Source organism: Pseudopodoces humilis, chromosome 4, assembly GCF_049639895.1.
Source record: "Pseudopodoces humilis isolate 2021_Gansu_Grassland_sample_001 chromosome 4, ASM4963989v1, whole genome shotgun sequence".
NCBI classification, from domain to species: domain Eukaryota; kingdom Metazoa; phylum Chordata; class Aves; order Passeriformes; family Paridae; genus Pseudopodoces; species Pseudopodoces humilis.
In genome coordinates this window covers 66,789,843-66,805,684 of record NC_142203.1, presented here as the reverse complement: position 1 = coordinate 66,805,684, position 15,842 = coordinate 66,789,843, and the positions used below count along the sequence as shown (strand labels likewise).

Below are 15,842 nucleotides of genomic sequence, written 5' to 3'. Positions count from 1 at the left end.
CTAGATATAACAATGAACATGTGCTTTAGGCAAGCAACACAGTCCAGTTGAAAAGTGCAGGCATTACAGTCAAACCAGAGTATCCATGAGATAACGCTCTGCCCTGAGGAGAAGAGATGCACCAAAACAGTTTCAAAAAACCCTTTTTTTAAGGAAGTTAATAAACCATCTAACCAACCAAAACAGTTCAAAATCTAAAGTTCTGACAAATTTAGTTTAAAAAAAAATATGAAATTATTAAAAAAATAACAAAAAATTAACCATGTCTAAAACTAAATATCCAGGAACTTTATTTACCTTGACTTAAGGGTACCCACAATAGCAGTATTATACAGAAAATACCACTTACTAAGAATGCCCAAAAAAGATTTTACTGGTTCATATAAATAAATAAATAAATACATACATACATACATACATACAATCTATTATAAGATAAATTTATGTTTTTCTCTATGAGTTTCACTATATGAGTTAAAAATGTTTTCCAGCTAATCTGCACTACTGAAATGCCAAGACATAATGAGACAGGTTTGTTTTCTGTAAATGTTCTGTAAATCTCCAGGATTGACCTGGAGTTTATCTAAAGTAATTGCACAGAAATGTAGCACATGTTAGGAAAAACTAGCACGACTGCGTGCTGCTTCTTCGTAGCTTACTTATTCCATCCTGACATACTGAATAATTGTATGTAAAACACAGGTCAATGGCTTAGGAATTTATTTCTTATTTCTTTGCTTTGAATTAAGTTTTGATTTAATAGCAGAAACATTAACTCACTTTTGGTTTCGTTTCTGTCTCACAATTTGAGTATTAACATGCAAGTAACAAATCAGAGTCAGACAAGTTCCCCCTTCCCTGTACCTGTGTCCAAGTTCATGAGCAATAGTGAAAGCCAAGGGAAGGCCAGAGTCCTCATTGATGTTGCAGCTCCTGTGAGGCTGACACATGCCTGACAGGTGAGACAGGCCCAGGGTTTCACAGGGACGGTTCATGCCAGCACAAATGTCCTTTCTAGAATCACAAAAGAGATGTGCCATTTAAAGCCCTTAAAACCAACTGCAGATTGTCACTGACACTGGTTAGCAAGCTTCCATCTTAAAATGTGCTAATTCGCATTTTAAATAAATCATAGGGGTAAGTCTTTTACAAACATGTACAGAACAACATGCACTTGTTCTACTACTATCATACTGCCATAATTTGTAGCCAGTATATATGTGGCTGTAGTGCCTAGATATATACACTTATTGTCAACTCACACAAGTCAAAGTTTTAGAACCTCCACATCTAACAGCATTTTAAAGCATGGTTTATCAAAGTCACCATAGCTCAGCTTCATTCAGGTGAACTGAGTGCTTTATATTTGACAAGTTAAATCTCACATCATTGTCAGACTTCACATTCTTACTTTAAGATTTTTGACTGAGAAAAGGTTGAGAAGGTGGGGAATGGTCAAAGGTTGCACTCAATAATCTTGGAGGTCTTTTCCAACCTAATGACTCTGTGACTCTTTTTTTGCTGAGCCCCTTGAGGGGTGTTTCAGGCTGGTTTTTATTTTTGCCTGACAGACTTCAGCCGAGGACTGGGTTTTTTAGATCACAGATCCAAAACTTTCTGCCACCTGTGTGAAGACTGAATCAATTTTTACAGACCTGCAGAAGTCCCATTTCATGCCATGACATAAATTCCCTCCATAGCCTCAGACAACCTCACTTTCAACTTTTCCGTTCCTCCCTTGCTTGGACATTAAAAATATTTTGTGTCTCCTTAAATAAGGAGATATTTTAAAATCGTATGTTTTAAAGCTTAAAAATGAATGGCACCATGTTTGCACAATGCTCTTCCTTTCTGAGCTGCCCCTGCACATTTCTTCAGGAGCTGTTCATCTACATGCTACCTTGTTTTGGTATATTGTCTCAAAGAAGAATAGAGCAATCACTGAGCACAAAATGAGACAGGATCAAGTGGGGAAAATGACCTGAGCTGCAGAAACTGCTCATCTCTCGGGACCCAAAAATCTCTGTTTTGTGACTAAGATGCATCTCTAACCCCTGTGCACACATAGTGTCATAAATACTTTGACCACGTTTCTGAGCTGTGTGCAGGATGAATTAAGCAACGGCATGAGCCTATAAAGGAAATATCATCACCAAAGAAATGCAACTGAACAACAGTCAGTCACTGCTGTCATACCTGGTAAGAAGGACAGCCACATCATGGTGTGTGGGGTTGACATCACTCTTGGGATTGACACTCTTCTGCCACTTGCAGAAGCTGGCTAATGTCTTATCAGCATGGTGCACTATCTTCAAGCCTTGCTAATGGGAAATGAAGGAATATATTACTGTAAAGACCACACTGCATTGCAGTAACACTTCAGTGAAGTCAGTTGTGAAAATGGGTAGTATAAATGTAATCGATTATGCTTTTGCCTAAAGCTAGAGCCATCATTAGGAGCAATGACACCTATTTATCTAACATTGAATATTAAGTTAAAATGCTGACATTTCTGTAATTGGTCCAGCTAAAGGAAAAATTACAAAATGCAGAACTATACATACATTTTGATAAATGAGATTCATAAGATCCAACACTAAACTGAAACTTTAAAACATTTTATATTCTCTTGAAATCAAATTTTCTGCTGAAGAGAAGGTGAAGATTACTTATTCTGGGACTTTGTGATCGAATTTGTTTTCCAATGTTATGTGAACACTGTCATATTCAGACAACAATTATGCTTCTAACAGAGTATTTATTTCACAATATTTTTCAATTCCAAAGAGAAACAATGCAGTCATAAATGTTTCTTCCTCAACTTATTATGATATGGTTCACATGCAAATTACTGAAAAATTTAAATAAAAAGTATGCAAAATAAATTCATCCAAAACTGAATTTTCTAATTTCTGGTCTTGGACACTCACTTTATCTTGCCTCAGTTTGCTTCATTTTTAACAAGCATCGAAGTATGGGATTAACTGTCACCAGACAGTTATTTCTGGAGAACTTAAAAACAAATTTCAAAAGGTATTTAACACTGTTACTTCCAACATTGCTATTCCTTGACTGAACAGGAATCCACGCTTTTTATCCAAACAGTCACAGAAGTTTAGCAGATACAGTTAACTGGAGGTCATACTGGATCTCAGGTACTAATTGTTCTGCTTAGGTGCAAGCTCAAGCTTTTGTCCCACTTATAATTACACTGAGAGCTATTTGGGCAGGCTCTATCCCAACAAATATTTCTGAAGACATAGCCTTGAGGTTTGGTGTAGTGCCTTCAATAGCACTGGAACCATCTGGCTTGTGGTTATAAATTTTAAGCCACTGAGAAAATCCCTTTAAAGTGTTTCTCTGGTCAGAGCTAGCTATATCATGCACAGCATTTAAAAAATAACCATAAAATCATGACAATCAGCGTGTATTTAAGCACATAGTAACATATTTGTGAAACAGAGACATTGGAAACTACCACTATACAGCCAATTACAGCAATTAACATTTACTTTGTCCTCATTTTTCTTTGTTTCAAAGAGATTTTAAAATAAAAATATGTATTTGAACTGCACATTAAGAGATTTACCTCTTCAGAGAACTGCAAATAGCATAGTGCTACAGCTCGTAATACATGTCAGACGATATCAGAAAATTAAATCCTGAATGTTGATGTGTAGTTTCTGTTTCTCATCTAGTCTTCTTTGGCATCCCATGTTCTTCTGACATGGAGGGAGATTCCATTTCCCCATTCTTAATCTGCCTGTTTTAATTACATTTTCCTATGTAATTTTATGCAGAAATACCTGAAGTCATCAGCTAAAATACTTTGCTATCTGGGGCAGCATTTAGTCTAAAACTAGACATGTTAAAGGTTAATAACAGAGTAAGTTTAAAACGTGATTTTAAGCAAATAAGATTACAGCTCAATGCATTGAACCCAAAAGATTTGTAAGTGATATTTGGAGGTCAATAAAAACCTTACCTCCACTTCCTCAAAGAGGATGAGCCGGACCAGCACAATGTGAATTGCATTGCCAATGCTTGGATCATGGAACAGCCCTGTGACCTATGCCAGAACCAGGAGACGTAAGATTAACTGATTCCTCTATAGCAGAACACAATTTCGAAGAGAAAATACATTTACTTCTAGCACAATGTTGATCTGAGTTTTGTTCTGATTATTCTAAATTCTTGAATCATTGAAGGTTTACTGAAATGCAATAAATATTACAGCTACCTAACACTGCCAAATGAATGGTGATACAGCACTTGGCAAAAGTTACTAAGCTAAAGAGAAAAAGCCCAAACATGAAGTGAAAAGCCAAAAATGTTACATTATTTCCCTTTAAAATTTTCTGAGTTCATTAAAACACTAGCAGAAAAGAGCACATCTACAGTCATACAACACTGATGGAGAGGTGCACTCAGGGTGCAAATAAACCAGCATATCAAATCATCCTGTTTTAAATGAACAGGATTTTGTCACAAAAAAGCAAAATTTAGTTAGTACTAAGCAAAGAGAAATTAGTTGAATGATGGCTACTCTTGTGTTTTCAGAGTACAGGAGAGGATGATAAGAACAATAGCAAAGATAATGACTCCATTCAAAAAAGACTCCACATAAAAAGAACAAGAACTGAACTCTGCAAAAATGTGACCCAATTGTTATAAACATCATCACAATGTTGAATTAGGCAGGAGGAAAAGGAATCAGAGCAGAAGATAATCACAACCTATCTATACATATCTATATATGTGACCTATGCCACCTATCACAGGAAATATGAATGAACAAAATGGATTGCCTTCAGGTCAAAACTGTAATGGAGAAGACCACTAAAGGAGAAAATACCAAAATGAAGTAGATACTGTGTTTACAGAGGTCTGATTTGGGTATGGATCTTTTTCCAGGTACTCTACTGAAAACTGAAACATTTTAAGTAACCATAATATCTAAGGTCAGACTGCAGAGAAAATGTCGAGTCTTGTTTGTTCCTGAACCTGATAATGACTGGGTTTTATTCCAAGCATTTTCCCCTGTGTGGATAAAACCTCACGTGCTTGAACAACCTTTGTACCTGTTTACTCAGGCCCATTGCCTCAGCAGGAAGTCAGACTGCTTGGGACACAGCTGGGAATGCACTGTAGAGACAGACCAGTCACCATGGACAGAATTACACCCTGATTACTTCCACATATATTGTATATTTTCATGATAACCATGCAGAACACATCCTCAATATACTCTCAAGCTCAGTATCTACCATGACACACATAATATTGATAACAGGTATTAATAACAGAAGACATATCCATGGGCAGATGCTATGGCTTTTCCCAGAACAGCTTATATTTTGAAACTTGCCAAAAGTTCAATTTTTCTTTATCCCAGTGTGAACTCTGCACTCCAAGAATACTTATCTGGAAAAACAGTTGTATTGGCTTCAACTGGGACAGTTGACTTGATTCATAATAACTCATACATTGCTGTTTGGATTTGTGACCAAAACAGTAACAAGCTGTTAGTTGTTTTTTTAGCTTTTGCAAAGGTACTACGATTTCCAGAAGGCTCCTGTGTGCCTTTCTCATCCGCACACGTGTGAAAGAATTCATATGCATAAAACCTGTAGAATTTCTCTATGCCATAGCCAAAAATCTGAAATCACCACTGAGCAAGAGGTTGCAAGGGAGACAGAGAATTTCAGTGGAAAAAAATCTAGTGCTAGAATTTATAGCTATGGGACTTCTCTCACATAAATCCAGAGAAAAATTGTGCCTATATAAAATACGAGGTAAAAAATACTTAAAAATGCAGAGTTTCAAATCATATATATTAATGATACTACATTTTTCTCCATGAGCAATGCTGCAGACCTGTCAGAAGAACAGCAGCATAATCAAATTCAGACTTACTTCATTCATCTATCTAAAAAACCTGAAATATTGTACATACCATATTCATTATAGTGAGGATATATGACTCCACATGGTCACTTCCATGATATTCAACCATTTTACTGTCTGCAACCACAAGCGTCTCCACCCATCGCTCCTTGCTGACAGAGCGCCGAGAAACCCTTCTGGCAGCTGCATGGTTTTGTTCCCATCTCTCCCTCCGATGCTGCTGCTGTTTGAAAAAGCTCTGGGTATCTGGAAGAGTAAAAAATAATGCTGTCTTGAACACATTTTCAAGCTTGAACTGTATGGCTGTAACACTTACAAGGATGATATTAGCTGGAAGTGACTCTTCTGGCTGCCACCCACCTTACCCACTGCAGGGGTAACTCCAAAGTGACACCAGATTGCTAAGGGCCCTGTCCAGTGAAGTTCTGAATTTCCTGAGATGGATTAAACACGCATCAAAAAGTCACCCCACTCAAACACAAGGGATTACATTGTGAGACAGAGCCAAGCTTAAAAAAATTGAATTGGGGATGCCCTTTTCAAGGAGTTTTTCTCCTGTTGTTTGGCTCTAACCTCCCTAATGACACCAGATGATAGTTTAAGGGATATGCTTTCTTCACAGGCAGCTCATTTTCTCATCAGGACGGCACATTAAGTCTAGTGCTGTGGCACATCCAAGAATGCCTTGTTCTGTGCATGGAGAACATCCCTGACAAATGGGGACACTTGACCAGCAGGTGTCATCTAAATACCAGCAGGGCAGCCATCCTGCCTGATGACAGGACAGACACTGCTTCTACTGTAATTTTGGGATCTGTTGCTTTTCAGAAAGAAGTCTTTGCTCTGCAGGGCTGCTAGCAACCTTGTACTGTGTTCAGTGGGGCTAATGCATCTCCACTCACTCTAGCTTTGAATGCCAGCTGTACATGTTACCAGGGAAATACCAGAGACTTAAATAATGCAGGGCCTGAAAAGCAGACGAGATGCCAGTTTGACAGCAACTTCCAAACCATAACCTGAGAAATGCTTCTAGAGTGGTGGCATTTCTTGAGTCCTACCAAGGATCAGGAGCACTTGTTTCTGTTACATGTATTGCAGTAGTCCCTTGTCTTCTCACTCATGAAAGAGGATGTCCTAATTCCAGATGGGACACATCTGTAGGCCAGAAAGACACTCCAAGTGCTTGCAGCCTTTCCAGCATCACCTCCATGGCTGTGTGGCAGGGGACAGGTATCCAGCATTACCTCCACATCCTGCAGTACCCAGGGCTGAGGAGCAGTTACCCAGACACTCTGCCCTTGAAGAATGGACAACCTGGCAGCTGGGTCCCAAGCCTTGTGTTCACACCAGCTACACCTTCATCATGAATGAGCTGTTTGCCCTTTAGACCCAAGGGCAGACAGAATAATCATGGTATCTTGTGTACCTAACAAAATGTGGCACCACCACCAGATGTGTGTATCTCTTGGTCTAAAAGATGGTAAGTATCTTGGTTTATATATTCAGGTTTTCAGAAGTGCGTTCTCTGACGTCAGCCTGAAAGATGCCTCAATCCAGGTAACACATAATGTGTACAATTGAAATATGCCACATTAATAAACAGAATAGGACCAGACACATTTAGAACTGAGCCACCACGCACAAGTGTGCTATACACAACAGCAATGAGCTATCATTGCTATCACCTGTACCCTAACCCCGCTAACCCACACAGCAGCACCACTCCAGCTGTCTCCCTCAATCTTTGTTCAGTTCCAGCAACTCAACGAGGGGCTATTTATGAGCTGGTATTCATTAACCTCCCTTGCACATTTCCACGGTTTTCAGCATTCTTATTTCTATGAAGCACAGTTCTCATTATCTAAATTTTTAAGGGTTTTGTGCTGAGAAAAAACTTTCCCACAGCTATCTGAACAAAAAACTCCATTCAGACTGCTGGTTAAGTGCTTTGTTTATGGCCAAATAAAACCTCAGGCCAGCTGTCAGGTTTTCTGTTTACAGCTAGCAAAAAGTATTGCTAGTTGTCTGGGCAGCTGATAGCACTGGAGGTAAAAATGTTTAAAGTCATAGAGACTGCAGTGGTGAACAACCCTCAGGGAAAAGTCTGGAGTTCTGGTTAAGCATGAGGCTCTGTAATGTACAAAAATCTGAGAAAAGGTGAAAATGAAGGCCAGATAGCCAAAGGATTCTGCCGAAAAACTCTCCTCAGTGATGGACAACTTCCTGTACAGGGTACATCACCTGGACAGGTGACATCTAAGGACTGGATCCCCACTGTGTGAAGTCTCCTGGCAGTTTCTTTAGTTAGACAAAACAGAGATGGATAACCTCTTGGAGCCACATAATACAGGCTAAATACAGGCTAAAATACAGGCAGCCACAAAGTACAGTTCTGCTTTTATGTCTCTCCAAATTTCAACTGTCTCTTTTAACCATCTAACAGTGAAGTTAAATAACCTTACCTTGCTTTTACTTTCAGTGAGTAAAATGCTACTAGTGATTTCAGATTTACTGATAAACACAAGCACCCTGTCGTCCAGGCATGATTTGACTTGACTTGATTGGAAGCCTACCAGTTCAGGACTATCCAAGAAGTGAGGAATGACTTGAGACTAGGAACACAGGCTGAGCAAAGTCTCTCTTCCATCATAACTGCTGAGCACAGCTCATTCCACAAGGAACTGAAGAGAGAAAGGCATAGTCCTACTCTGAGGGCTTCCATGCATTTCTGAAGAAGAGGGATAACAGAGATAGGTATAATGCTGGAGTCCTTAGGAACAGAAAAGGAATGCAGTGCTGAGAGAGTAGCCAGGACAGTCTAAGACTAAATGAACACAAGGTTGGTAAGAGATTCATGTAACAAACTGCATAAAATGCAAGCAGCAATACTCAGAAGTTTCTAGCTGTTGTGGGAGATAATTTTGCAGATGTGAAGCTTTCATTAGAAAAACTGATTCAGCCCAACAAGTAACATACCATGTCCCAACATAGATACGTAATATCCAGACATTTGACTGCACAAGAAGAAATGGTGTAGATGACAACATTTCATCAACTTCTAGACAGAAATGGCTGATAAACTTCAGCAAAATGGCTGAGTTTTAAGATCAAATTCCAAATTGTTTTTAGTGAAAATAAAAATATCCCTTGAAACTACCCAGAAATCCTACTTGACTAACAACATAAAAGACCCTTAATTTTCAGCTACTAGGAAAGATTTTAAGTTATCTGTAAGATTCAACCATATAAGAAAAAAACAATCTTCCACAAATTTCTTCAGGACAGTTTAAAGCCATATGGATTCTGTATATGAAAGAAAAGTTCTACCCTCTAACAAATCTATTTAATTTTTCATCAGGTGACAACATTCTTTACCAGTCCTTTTTAAGAAAGAGCTTTCTATCTTTAACTATCAATGATCTCACCTCTAAAAAAACCCCACATAAGTTCTTCTTCACTTTGAACAACTCATCCATTCAAAATGAGCTTGACTGTTAAGCAGTTAATTTCTGCTTGCCTTCCACCACTCCAAACTCCCTTAAAGAGCAAACATGACTCACCTCACTTAAAGGCATTATCTGAGATTTCCACAGAAAATGTTTTTTCCTGCTTTTGTTTCCTGCTGGTGTTGCTCAAGGAAGAGTGCAGCATACAGTACTGTGTGCAAGGGGATCTCAGGGTGCTAACTACACATAGCCAGCTTTCAACATCTTTGGAGGTACACAGGGCTTTGCAGAAGCAAGGTGAAAATGTCTGGAAGTTCCCAGAAGAGGAGAATGACTGAGTTGTAGAGGAGAACTCTACAACTGAAGACTGTCACACAAAATATAGCAGCATTGATTTGTGTCCTCACTTTCTACTCTCAGCTCCCTTCTCTCTGCGCAAGAGCTCTGTCATTTTTGCCACTCTGTAATGTTCACAGTCAAAATACTACAGCCCCAGACAGGAGGTGTGAATATGCTAGACGAATAAATTCCACACTGTTCATGTAACTTGCTACATTATGACTCTTCCAAAAACCTTCACTTTGTTCTAAGGCATGCTGTTAGTTTAAGTATTAACAAAATTATACTGTTTAGGGGAGAGTTTTTCAAGAGGTCAACAACTTGTGTTGAAACACAACCACTGCACAAGCAGTATTCTCTTTCACTCATAAGTGAACAACTTTCATAGCTGGTCTATTGCAATAATTTACTAATTTTTTACAAATCAAATGCAGTAAGAAATCCTCTTCCCCTGTTCTAACTACCCCTCCTGAAATAAACGTGGTAGCTTTGTACACACAGGATCTACTTATAAACAGATAAAACGAAGTCTGGATGATGACAATGTGAGAGTAAAGACTCACATGCTAAAATGGGAAAACTCTTGTAAAAAAAACAAAGCAATTCTGTGAATTTAAAACTGGACAGATAACCAAAACAGCTCTTTTTATAAGCATTTCTAAAACAGGCCAAGCTAAGTCACACAAATGCTTTCTGAGTGTGAAGAAGTGTTCACACAGGAAACTATTACAACAACTTAATCACATACAAGCCCATGCTGACAACCCCCATGTCCCAGCAAAAACAAGCACAGAGAAAGAAAGATTACAACTCAGCAAGGTTTGTTTAACTTTGACATTCCTGCTGTCAGAAATGTGGCATATCAAACAGTGAAGTCACACCACTCTGAAGTAGAGTGAAGCTAAAATTGGACCTGTCTTGACTGATGCACTTAATCAGATACTGCTGCTGAATGTCTGCTGATCATTACCACTCAGGCTGTAAAGATGGAATGACAGATGTGCTGGGCATCAGGAGGTACACAGAGAACAATGTAGTGGGAGACATATACCTGAAGTTGCCAGTGTTTTGCCTCAATGACTGTCCTTCTGCCTGAATGTTCTTATTTTTTTACCCAGGAATTGAAGCCAAGTCAGTAAGGGACAATTAAAAATTATAGCTGTGTCAGATGTTTTCCTAGGAGTACATTACTCCATGTAATTTGAACTTTCCATGTTCATTCACTTGGCAACTTTAGTGTCTTGTGCCTTTTATTTTGGTGAAAACATTAATGTAATTGATTAGAAGAATAAGGTGACATTTCTATGAATTAATCTAGCTCTTGATAAAATGGCATCTGAATACAATTTAACTTGCAGCACAATTCTGTTATAATTTAAAGAAAAATAAGTATCATCTAAAACAGAATACATTCACTGTGAAACAAATTTGCAGATTATAAATTGAATTATGCAGATTACAATGAATTATGTCTATGTAATAATGTCGCTTACCAAATAATTTAAGAACTGCTAACCTAAAAATAATAGAGAAATGCAGTTTTGGGGTACCATTATGATGAAAATGAGAATTAAAACACATGCACTTTATTAATAATATTTATTTTTTTATGTTGCTCTTTAAATTCATTCACACAAAAATAATGCAAAAAACCTTAGAGTGATATCTTGTTGTCTACATTGTCAATGTTGACCTGATTTTTTGGTTTGGTTTTCCAAATAGTATCCAGAAGCTCTCAAATCAGGCACCAAGAATTTATGTTCCACAGTTTTGTTCAAAAAATTAATGTTTCATAAATTTAATTCACATAATAATGAAAAAAAATCCAAACTGGTTACATGCTGGCAATCAGAGGTCAGCAACCAGCTGCAGTCAGGACCAAGAACAACGCTAAAAGGCTACAATGTCTTATACATTTCAACAAAGACACTGGGGTGCTGGAGAGTGTCCAGAGAAGGGCAATGGGGCAGGAGAAGGCTCTGGAGCACAGGTGTGATGAGGAGCAGCTGAGGGAGCTGGTGGTGTTTATCCTAGAGTAAAGAAGGCTCAGGGGGGACCTGATCACTTTTTACAACTCCTCGGCAGGAGGGTGCAGCCAGGTGGGAGGTGGTCTCCTCTCCCAGGGAACTAGGGACAGGATGAGAGGAAATGGCCTCAAGTTGAGCCAGAGGTTCAGGTTGGGTATTAGGGACAAGTTCTCCAAAAGGCATGCCAGGCACTGGAAGACACTGCCCAGGGCAGCAGTGGAATCAGAATTCCCAGAGGTATTTAAAAGATGTGGCACTTAGAGAGATGGTGGACTTGGCAGTGTTGGGATAACAGCTGGACTCAATGATCTCAGAGGTCTCTTCCAACCTAAATGATCCTGTGACTCTGTTCCCTTAGCTTGAATGCTGCAGGTAAGTTTGTGCTGGGCACTACAGAACTCAGCAGTGAAATGAAGTGCTGAAATGTTCAAAGGGTACATGTTTTATGGGCTTCATGGACAGGAAGAGAGTTACAAACCAGCAGGATTCAGGAATTGGCAGCACAGGTCTCTGGAGTGCCCATTAGCTCTTTAAAGTCATTTAAGTGATTTTCACAAAGGCACTCATTGCAGGCTGCCCTAATGCCAAGCTCCAAGAGCTGGCAAGACTGTAGGAATGATGGACAGAGCACCAATGCAAGGAAAGGTGCCAGAAAAAAAACCCTAATTATGCTGGAAGAAGCAAAGGACAGGAAAGGACTACTAAGAATTGTAATTCCGAGGATTTGAGCACTGTGAATGCTTCACATGGAAGGTTTGCCCTTTGCAGGTGGTTCAGACAAGAGAGAATGGGGTTTACAGAAGATTGCAACCAGACTCTAAAGGAACTAGAGGCAGCTCAAAAGGGGCTTCCTGGCTTTATTAAGTTTGTGCTTGCAGCAGCAGGCTGGGTGCTGTGCCACAGGGACTGGGGAGGAGTCATTCCTCTTGCACAAAAGCAACTTGGGCAAATTACAGTATTCGGGCTCACATAGGGAAGTTCACAATTGAATCTAAACCCAGTAAATATTAGCAGTCATCCCCGCATGAAAGAATACCTGAGAATAATCACATTTGATTCAAGGATTCTAAGTAAACTTGGGCATTTCCTTGTGAAAATATTTTACTTCAGAAATCAGCAGTTCCACTTTTATCAAACACCAAGGTCTATATGATACTGATATCTATCAAATTCTAATATGAAGAACCATTTTGTTCTGTTCCCAACAGAACCAGAAGCTGAAGAACAGCAAAGAAGGCAGGTATGACAGCATAATTCTCTCCTCTGGACTGTAATGTGCTTTCTTCCACACTTCCTTGGTCCATCCTCAGCCAGGTTTCCTGTGATTTGACCAGGGATAAACTGTTGCAGAACTGAATGGGACTTGGGTTTCCCCATGGAAAAAATACAAGAGGTTTCTGGTCCCTCTTGCTTTCTTGTTTAGCTCACAGAATCGTAGAACAGCCCTCTTCAAACACCTCAATATATCACTGCACCTCCCTGGAGAGGACAGACTGCTGCTCCACACACCCAAGGGGACTATATTGGCCTTTTCAGCCTTGCAACAACCAAGGAAGGTCTTCCTCCACAGACACACTTTGCTGCCTGTAATATCCTTATCATGCCAAAACCAGCATGTTTTAAGGATTTAAGGAGTACAGGTGCCCATCTCAAATACTGTCAAATCCACAGATGGAACTTGCCATAAGACAGTGAGAAGTCATCACAGTGAGAACTTGAGCTAAGCACAGAAGGGAGGAATTTGCAACAGGAAGGCGCTGTTCCAGGCCTGGCAGCAGGATCTGGTTAGCACACCCTGGTTAACACATACGGACAAAAATTTCTCCTGTGGCAAATGGTGGAAAAGGAAGCACCTGCTCATCCATGTATCACCCCAAGTTATGGGAACACCATTTGTGACCATTTTGTGGCTCCTTGGAACTTGAGCTGTATGGAAGTGGTTCTCCAGGACACCACGTGAATAAGGAGCAATGGGGTGGTCCATAGGTTGATGCATAGGTGTTGACTGTCTTCTGCTTGATCTCAACCTCCTACATCCTCCCCCTTCTACTTCTATTTCTCTACCTCACATTCATTGTTAAATAAAATCTGTACTGCTAACTTCAGCATATGGTCTTGTCTGCACCTTAATTTGGGCAGAGGCATCTCTCCCTAATCAGATCTTAACATATGCCCAGCACTGTTTTGCCTGCTTATGCTCCCCCATGCAGAATCACAAATTTAAGTGGATTTAAGGGCCTCCTCCAGGTCCCCAAGACCCAACCTGTGCACCACAGGAACTCCTCAATGGCTCACCATTTTCCTTCAAGTTAATAAAGAAGAATCAGCCACTTGCATCTCTCTGTGCTTGCAAATGATCGGTACAGAGCCAGCTGGGACCAGCTGCTCCTGCCTCCTCTCCAGGAGGGATAGGAAGGAAGTCAGAGGCAAACACACACAGGCAGCACAGCACAGCTGGGAGATGCTACCACTGCTGTGGTTACCCAGACTGCTGAGTGGTCCCAGAAGGTGCAGCCTCCCTCCACGCTGAGACTCTGCTCCAGCTCATAGCTTCACCCTCACAAAAGCTGAATCTCAGCAGTTTGGTTAGAAACTGTGTGTGAAAGACACAGCTAATGAACTAAAGCTATTTCACATCATCCCACTACTGAGCTGCTCCTTGTCCTAATCTTACAGCATTCTTCCACACCTCCTTCCCTAACTGCACCTCTTCCCTTCCCAAAACATCAAACAACTCCCCTCACTGAATACTTGGCAAAGTTCCAGCTCAGCTGTGACCCTCAGGAGCCCAGACATCTGAGCCCCTCACACCATTTTCAGGCCAACTCTCTCAGATGTCAGCACTCTCTGCCCTGACACCTCCACTTTGCTCAGAATCATTCTGGGTCAAAGACAGCTCAGAAAGTGCTGTTCAGCTCATCCCCTAGGAAACTCCAAACAGCTCTAAGAGTCAAAACCAGCAAGCAGACAGCTGTGCCTGTCAGACCTGCTGTGACAGTGTGAACCTTCATGGCAGAGGAACAGCCCAGCCATTCCTCCCAGCAGTCAGGATCTGGCCACTCTGATTGAGAGACAGAAAATTTAATGTATGCTAAAGAGTGCTGTGTGCTACTTGGTAGCCATGCCAAAGAATACTGGAGTATTTCACTGATTAGCACAAATATGATCTCATTGTATGGGAATAGTGGCGAACATGAATATCCACAGTGTTTCACAATGAGAACAAATGCCAGCTCAGCACTTACCTTACATATTAAAAGTTACATGGTGACCCAGAATATATATTGTAGAGAATACCAGAGGCAACTTTTAAATAAAATTCCTCAGGCAAAGTTATTAAAGATGATCTCTTTATGTTCACCATATAAACTGTCCGGTTTTGCAGCTATTCTGTATGTTTAACATGTCAGGTTTCTGCTACACATTTTGGCATTGGATTGGTATTTTCTGGGTATTTTATCATTCAGTTATTCAAATATGCTCACATTTATAAGAAATAATAGTTTCTAGTTCAGCCTTCAAAAAGTACTGCTTTGATGATATTTCAAACAATCTCTTTCCAGATGTCAACAGACAGGTTACTGAATATGCATATGCAAAGGAATTAGGAAGCCTAGTTGAAACTATCCCTACTGTTATCCCCTTATGTTTTTGGAACTGCCACCACAAAAACATTGGGTGGATTTCAAGAAGACAGACTTATCTACTCTAACCCCCTCAGATGTGAAAGTAATTCAAGAATTCAGATTAAAACACATGGATTTGAGAGAGTTCACCAGTTATAACATGGTAGTCCAGTTATGAAGCCCTAAATAGAAATAGATCATTTCAAGTCTAAGCATTAAGCAGATAAAATTGATTTGTTCTTTAAAAAATGGTTTCAGATGGAAGTTTGTCTTTGGACCTGCAGAATTGACTGGTTAAGAAATAATCTGACCTCAGTTCCTAAATTTTTAAATAAAAATGTGTCAGGATGCATTTTCTTATATAAATTAACAAAGCATCTATTAAAATATATATGGGGTTATTTCACTAAGCACTGGCAATGAGAATTTCCTGGGCTTACAATCAATAGTTTAAAAATTGTCAGTAAGCTGCCTTGAAATTCTGACTTATAACACAA

At 39.7% G+C, this 15,842-nt stretch overlaps 1 protein-coding gene across 1 annotated transcript in view; it reads right to left on the bottom strand.

Annotated features, from left to right (window-relative positions):
• The window catches only part of ADAMTS12 (ADAM metallopeptidase with thrombospondin type 1 motif 12), a 161,466-nt gene that overhangs the window by 65,344 nt on the left and 80,280 nt on the right, over nucleotides 1–15,842 (bottom strand). Inside the window, exons 4-7 of the mRNA XM_088054251.1 lie at nucleotides 5,957–6,153; nucleotides 3,986–4,069; nucleotides 2,197–2,321; nucleotides 865–1,014 (exon numbers count right to left, since the gene is read on the bottom strand). Of these exons, the coding sequence (XP_087910377.1) occupies nucleotides 865–1,014; nucleotides 2,197–2,321; nucleotides 3,986–4,069; nucleotides 5,957–6,153 (556 nt within the window). The remainder of the gene's footprint in view (nucleotides 1–864; nucleotides 1,015–2,196; nucleotides 2,322–3,985; nucleotides 4,070–5,956; nucleotides 6,154–15,842) is intronic.